Source organism: Microtus oregoni, unplaced genomic scaffold, assembly GCF_018167655.1.
Source record: "Microtus oregoni isolate MIOR12 unplaced genomic scaffold, Mior012 000002F_ref0000024, whole genome shotgun sequence".
NCBI lineage: Eukaryota > Metazoa > Chordata > Mammalia > Rodentia > Cricetidae > Microtus > Microtus oregoni.
In genome coordinates this window covers 10,992,562-11,000,458 of record NW_024543061.1, presented here as the reverse complement: position 1 = coordinate 11,000,458, position 7,897 = coordinate 10,992,562, and the positions used below count along the sequence as shown (strand labels likewise).

Genomic DNA, 7,897 nt, shown 5'->3' with positions numbered 1-7,897 from the left:
TTTGTCTTAAAGGCTATGGTCCAGTGTGGAATTGATTGTGAGAGTCCATAGTGCCACAAAGTAGTGCATCATTAACCCCCTTTGGTTTCAGAACAAGGACATGGCCAGTATTTCTGTTGTTTTCTTCATAGACCAAGCTAGGTCCCCTAAGTTTTATGCTTATTGTCAGGAATTGTGGATTCTGAGGTAATGCTACTGTTTAGAGGGTAAAATGTTCCTCTGTGAAGGTTTTATGTGGACTCAGCATTGGCTTTGGAGTGAAAAGATGGAGAGACCTGCCCTATCCTCAGTGGCGCCTGTTCATTGAGATCAAACAGAGTAGTGACAGTGCACTGCCCAGATGGAACCTAAAATAAAAGTACAGTTTGATTCCACAGGGCGAGCCACAAAATCACGTGGGATACAATAAAATACACTTGGGAATTCTTTACTAATCGTAACTGCCATAGGGTGACACAAGAGCAGTTGTCCTTGGGCACCAACTCAAGTCTTTATATGCTGATTTGCATATTGAGACAATCGCCACAGTGCAGATTGCTCAGAGTGTCTTTATTAGCAGCTTGTCAGTCCCCAAAAAGCAGCCTCTAGTCATGGTCTCAGAGATGGGTCCAACTGTTCTCCAGCTGTGCTTACTGTGTCTCTGGGTTCTAGGTGAGAGGGTACAGTGTTGGAAACATGTCTTGCAGCCCTTGTTATTTTCCATGCTTTAGTGTCCTTACCATCAAAACTATGGCATTTAATTAGTGTTAAGTTTCCATTTTATTTTATAGATTCTCAGAGTATAGTTCGTTACTACTGTTATCCATTCTATATATATGGTAGTTTTACACTTGGGTGCTTTTAGTATATCTGTGACAGTCAGGAATGTTTATCATTCCAGGCACCACTGGTGATGTTGTGCTAACCCAGTCTCCATCTTTGTTGCCTTTGTCTAGGGAAGAGGATCACCAAGTCCTGCAGAGTCATCAAGAGTGTCCCTTAATCTGGCCATAGTTATGTTCACTGATATCAACAGAAACCAGAATATCACCCAAACTCTTTATTTTGTTAACATCCAACCTTGAATCTGTGGACTTACCATGTTTGTTGGAAGTGAGTCTGGGACAGATTTCAACCTCACCATCCATCCCATTAAAGGCTATTGCTGCTGCAAGCTACTACTGTCAGCAGACTAGGGAGTTTCTTCCCACACGGCTCAACCAAAATTTCCTAGGTTTGCTACTACTTGAGGATCAGTCTCAATGAGCTATGTCATTCCACACACATGTAAAACATGAGATTTTAGAAAAAATTGTTGTAAAAATTTTGAAGGTATGAAAAAGAGATTTCTTAAACTACTGGGTGTGTTTGTCCCACTGTATTCACTTTATAATTTTTTAGGTTTTTCATTAATAAAGTTTTCTCTATTACTATTTTCAAAGCATGGTTTCTATGTTCAATAGATGGAGTAGAGAATTACTCAAAATTTATGGGAAGCTTTCCTCAATTGTTTAAAATAAGAGTTTAAATATTGAATATTGTTAGTTGTCTTGAAGATACAAGTTGACATCATCAACCTAATGTCACCTTTCCTCTTGTATTTGCTGGAGATTATAAAGGTTCCTCTTAAGTGGATGCATACAAGGCTCCTGAAGCTGACTTACTGTTAAGCTTCTGATCTACATCTTTTTGTCCATCACAGAAGCTTATCCATGGGCTGGGTCTCACTAGCTTTTCTTTAAGCCTTGCCCAGTACTCACAACTTGCTCTATTCTGTCTTTCACAACATGGCCACATTCTCTTCTTGACTAGTTTCACTATTTGCTATCTTCTTAGATGGAAGAGTACCAAGTCTTACTATATATTCTGAACTGACCTGGAAATTACTACCTAGCACACAGTGACACTGCACCTTCAACCCACCAGCCTCTTTACCCTGACTGCTGAATTACAAGTCACCATACCAGGTCCTTTTCATATTCTGGTCATTCTCTCATTGCAGTTGCATGAACTCTAGAGGCCCAAGAGTGTAATCCATGATCATGGAAGCTTTACCCTATAGAAATGCTTCACTTGTTCATGAAATTTCTTTGAAGTTTTGTTTTTGTTTCATGTAGCGTGAGAAACCTCAGCAAAATGATCCTTAACAGCATATTCAAGTGCATATGTTTGATGTTTCCATGTTATCAGTTTAGCTCAGGATAGTGAAACTGTACTCTATGATTTTCCTAATGAGGCTTTCAAAGGTCACAGTCAAGGTATTTTCAGGGCTGCATTCTTATCTGGGTACTCAAAAACTTATCATTGTAAGAGCAATACAACCTCTTATTTTTAATTTGGTCCGACTAAGTGTTTTAAGATTAACTTGACTTTGCCTTTATCTTGACTCAACCACTCATGTGCATGATTAAAAACCTAATTCTCCATGTCCAAATATATTTCACAGTTACTGGTGGGACATGCAATATGGAAAGCAGCAAAGAGTTAGAATTTTCAAGACTGCCACTAGTCAGCATGGACCAGGAGAAGTTGGTTGAATTCCATCTCCTAACACAGAAAAATAAGTATTGCATTCTAATACATATTGAGTCTTTTCAGAAACAAAACTATAGATTGAGACACAGAGAAAAAATTACATTTATGTGATTTCTATTTTTATGATAACTGAATATATTTCTTTGAACATAAGTGCATTTTTATTATCCATTTATATTTTGATATACATTGGATTGATTTAAATTCTTATCATTATGAATAGAGCAGTAATAAACATGTGTGTGGAAGTATATCTATTTTGTGACATTTTTTCAGGAATATACCTAGTGCAGGAATAGCTAAATCATATGAAACTTTTTGTTTTCTTGTGGACCTAAATATTGAAGTTCACAGTGGCTGTACCAGTTTTTAGTCTCTCCAGTACCATATACTGCTTGTTCTTTCTGTTAGTCTTTCCGTCATTTTTAGTCACTTTCATGATTTCCTTTTAATTTCTTAATCAAATGAAGTAATTTTATTTTTTTCTTTGGCTTCTTGTTGTAATAGGAGCGATGGGCTGCATCCCTGTCACCCTGCCACCCACACGGCTAGCTTTACCCGAAATAATTACATGGAAACTGTATTCTTTTAAACACTGCCTGGCCCATTAGTTTCAGTTTTTTATTGGCTAGCTCTTACATATCGATCTAACCCATTTCTAATAATCTGTGTAGCTCCAGGAGCTGGCTTACCAGAAAAGATCTTAACCTGCGTCTGTCTAGAGTGGGAGAATCATGGCGACTCCTTGACTCAGCTTCTTTCTCCCAGCATTCTGTTCTGTCTACTCCGCCTACCTAATTATATGTCCTATTAAAGGGCCAAGGCAGTCTCTTTATTTAAGCAATGAAATTAACACAAAACAGAAAAATCTCCCCCATCAGTTTCTATCTCACTGATAAAACTGAAAAGAATCCACATACTACAGAAGATCATCTAGAAGTCAATAACCAACTCCAGAGGAACCCAGGTTATTTATACTCTGAAACTTTCTTTACCTCTAATCATATCTATTTATTTAGAAGAGAATGGATGACATTTATTCTTTTGTTCTCCATATTTCTATATTGAGGATCGTGGAGCTGAAAGCACCAATAAGGCTTTGCTTGGGGGAAGCTGTGTTTTCATGGGGCAAAGACCTCAACTGTATATTTTTGTTTATGGCCTTTCAGTCAATTTTCTATGATATTCCAAAGAAAAGTAACATGGGATTGCAGTTGAACCATTTAAGTAGAGATATTTGCATTTTAGGCTATAACAATGTATGGGGAGATTGCATACCATTTACACCAGATAAATGACAACATCCTCAGCCCCCATATTGCTGAGTTTGAAGATGAAATATGTCTTTCCTGGGTCTTAATTTATGGTGGTATCCATGGAATAAGGTACTGTGTCCAAGAGCTCAATGCCAGCAACATCAGACTTCCTGGCTCCAAACTGGGAGCACATTATTCTATGTTTTTTTCAGCCGGTCGGTTTGTAGTGAGTTCACTTTTAATCATAGCCCAAGAAATCTGAAGCACCAGGATGGAAACTTGGTTTGTGGAAAAGCCATAATTAAGGACTATCAGGATTTTTATATCACACATTAAGAAACATGGGAATTTTGTTCTTTCAGTCTCCATGCTCTCCCTTTATGTACTGCAAAAAATGCTGTGAGAGTACTTGTTTTTGTAAGACCCCTGTCTCCATGTGTCCAATCTAAATGAGCAGCAGTAAATGACTTGAAAGCACAATTTGAGCTCATGGTAGCTGTCACAAAGCAAAATAAAAAGAAAAAAGTATCAAAGATCCAGAACACAGCACAACTTATTAGACATTGATTAGAGCAGTTACTCATCTGTCATATTCTTGACCTTGAAATTGAGAACTTCCTTATCCACATACTGCTGGTTCATCTTTTATGATGGTGTGTTAGCAGTTAAACAGAGAAGATCTGAACAGGCTTTTCAGAAATAATTTAACATTTTGTACATGAAAAAGTGATGAATGAAATAATATAATTAATGTAAATTAAAAGGGAAATTCATGTTAAATAAATGTATATTTAGTGTTTCATAATAGTATTTACTTAATGCTGAAATCTTCACATCAAATATCTACTTTGATTTGGATATCAAATGCCATGAGCTGCCTTGTAACCACTTGATTAATCGCAAACATTTTTGAAAGATTATTATCCTGAATAGATTAGACTAGGCTAGAACCTGTGCCCCAGGATAGCCTCAGAGTCATAATCCTCCTACTTATGTCTCTTTAGACCTGGGATTACAGATGAATTTCATCTTCTTGCCATGATGTATGGTTTATTTATTTTTCTGTTCTCGTACTTTATACATAATACTGGGTTTATATATTTTTTTCTTTTATGTACTTTTAGAGTTCACCAACCTGAAGACCAAGTAGGTTCTGATTTCTGTTATTATTTCTGATTTTCATTCATACTCAAACAATTTTTTCTTAAGATGACATCAACCTCTGGTACTATGGTTTATTCGTTTCAACAAAATTATTGCTTGATATAAGATTGCCATAACACCTTCTGGAGAGGTTTTTCCGTGTTCATTATGTCAACAAGATCATTTTTACCCACTTTAAATATGGCTGAATTTTGGATTATGCTAGAATATGTATTTCTAAAACAAACACTCTTGGCAGTGTTGGTCTACAGCCATGACTATTTGAAGAAATCCAGTTCATTGTGTTTCCTTTTCCATCTTCTCAAATTTGGATTCCTGTTTCAGTTTCCCGATGCTGTAGGGAGGATACTTCTTTGTTCCTGCTGGATTTACTTTTGTTTTAAGATGAACACTTCTCTCATCACAATAATAGATTAATGATCCCCAGGATTTCCACAGAGTGAATTCTTGTCTGATCTTTGTATTTTTGTTCCTTTATTAGTCTGGAAATTGGAGCCCAATGTTCATTCAGCATAACAGTGACTTTACACATGAGAGATAACAAACCCATTTAGCCTCAATTTGCTCTATCATGCTTTTTCTCTCTCCACCCATCCTTTCTTTTACTTCATGTTTTTCTTACTCCAAGTTTCTTTTGCTGTTGTGAATTTTTGAACATATTTTATCATTTCCCTAGTGCTATTAATCTGAGATAGCTTTCCTAACACTTCTGCAAAAGCAAACTGTTTTAAATATGTTTTGGATTTTAACACAAAGCTGTTATCAGAATACCTAATGAATTTCTGTTGGAGAGCAAAATCTGATGTCTTTCAGTGATCATTCAGACTGATGTTGGTGCTATTTTTGCATTGTGATTGTGCTCAGTCACTCACACACACTGCTCAGGCATTTCCTTATGTATATGCTGACTGCTTTGCATGGCCCCTCTATGCCAACCCAGCTGCTAAGAATTTATAAACCAGATTTTTCATTATGAACAGAACTACAACTGATAGGCAAGGAGGAGTAAGATGGAGTCACAGACCCAGGTTCTCATGCTACTGCTCCTCTGGGTGTCTGGTGAGAAATTTAAAATTGTCATAATCTTTTTAGAGTCACTTCTTTGTATATAAGAAATTTACTGTGTATGCGAGGACATACTAATTCTTACAGTATTGTATAAGATATACATGGTCAAGGTGACATTCCTAGGTCATTAAATGACGAATTTTAACTGTTACTTTATTCTGTGATTGCATATTATGAATCTTCATTTTATATTCCTTATTGCAGGTGCCTGTGCAGATATCATGGTGACCCAGTCTCCATCTTCCATGGCTGTGAGAGCAGGAGAGAAGGTCACCATAAGATGCAAGTCCAGTCAAAGTTTTTTTAACAGTAAAAACCAGAAAAACTACTTGACCTGGTACCAGCATAAGCCAGGGCAGGTTCCTAAAATGCTAATCAACTATGCATCTACTCGGGAAACTGGGGTCCCTGATTGCCTCATAGGCAGTGGATCTGAGTCAGATTTCACTCTAACCATCAGCAGTGTTCAGGCTGAAGACCTGGGACATTACTACTGTATGCAATTTTCTGAATTTCCTCGCACAGTGCTTCAGCCTCCAACAAAAACTTCTGAGAGTCTCAGCAGCTGCCTGCACCACAGGCTACCCTGCACCTGCACACTTCTCCCTTCTGCCTGGGAGACAGTGTGCCTGAAACTCTGACCAAAATGCTTTCAAAGCTGAGCAAGATATAGCGAATTCAATGTCTCTTAATTCTTTTGGTATGAAAAACCTGTATGTAAAAATGCAGAAGAGGACTCAGTATTATATTTTAGTCCTTCTGTAACACAGTATCACAAACTCTGTTGCTTGAATATGAGGGATTTATCTTTCTGCAGTTTAGAGTTCTGCTACCTATTATGAGACTTTTTGGACTGAATTGATGACGACGACAAACTGTATATTGCTCTGGAAACTGTGGGGAAGGTGTTTTGCACTTTTCCAGATTCTAGAGGGTTTTTATACTTCCTTAGTGGTTTCAATTTCTTCTGTTTTTTTTCTTTTACATTCTATTACATTTTAGTATTTCTATATCAATGTGAATGTGCATTTGTGTGTAAGTGTGTGCATATTTCTAGGTGCACATGTGACATGGCCTAGTTGTGGAGATCAAAGTACAGCTTGGGCTTGATTGTCCCTTTTTCCCATGGGCTTTGGGTATAAAATCAAATTTGACATCAGGATTGGTGCCAAGTGTATTTTGTATGTGAGCCATCTTGCTCCCCCTTAAAATCTTTTATTAATTTAAATTCTTTATACACAATTTTCTTAAAAGCAATGTTTTTCCAGTATACCATCTATTTTGACCATATGTGCTAATCTCCCCCATTTCTCCTTCATTTCTTTTTTTTTTTTTTTTTTTTTTTTTTTTTTTTTAAATATTTATTTATTTATTATGGATACAGTATTCTGTTTGCATATATGCCTGCTAGAAGAGGACACTGGACCTCATTACAGATGGTTGTGAGCCACCATGTGGTTGCTGGGAATCGAACTCGGGTCCTTTAGAAGAGCACGCAATGCTCTTAACCGCTGAGCCATCTCTCCAGCCCTCTCCTTCATTTCTTGTTATCTTTTCTTCCCCAAGTAACCTTCTAATCTCTCTGTCTCTCATACACACACACACACACACACACACACACATACATGCCCACACAATCCCACATACACATACACTATAAAAATACTATGCACACATAAAAAATGAAAGATCATTGAATTGTGAGAACCCAGGCAAAATTTAATGCCATAAGAGGAATAGATTAATAATGACTACTAGGAAAAGAGATATTAGATGTCCATTGGTGTAAGTCAGAAGCTCCAATACAGTTCAGGAATAGGAAAACAAATTTAACATACGAATAAACTTCAACAAAATGTTAGAAAGCATTTGTTAATAATCATATCTGACCATAA

General features: G+C 37.0%; 1 gene segment (V, D, J or C); it reads left to right on the top strand.

Moving 5' to 3' along the window:
- The first annotated feature begins 5,944 nt into the window (after nt 1–5,944).
- On the top strand, nt 5,945–6,643 carry LOC121433432. The segment is given in 2 exon segments: nt 5,945–5,993; nt 6,207–6,643. Coding segments are annotated over 2 exon segments (486 nt in total).
- Nucleotides 6,644–7,897: the final 1,254 nt, after the last annotated feature.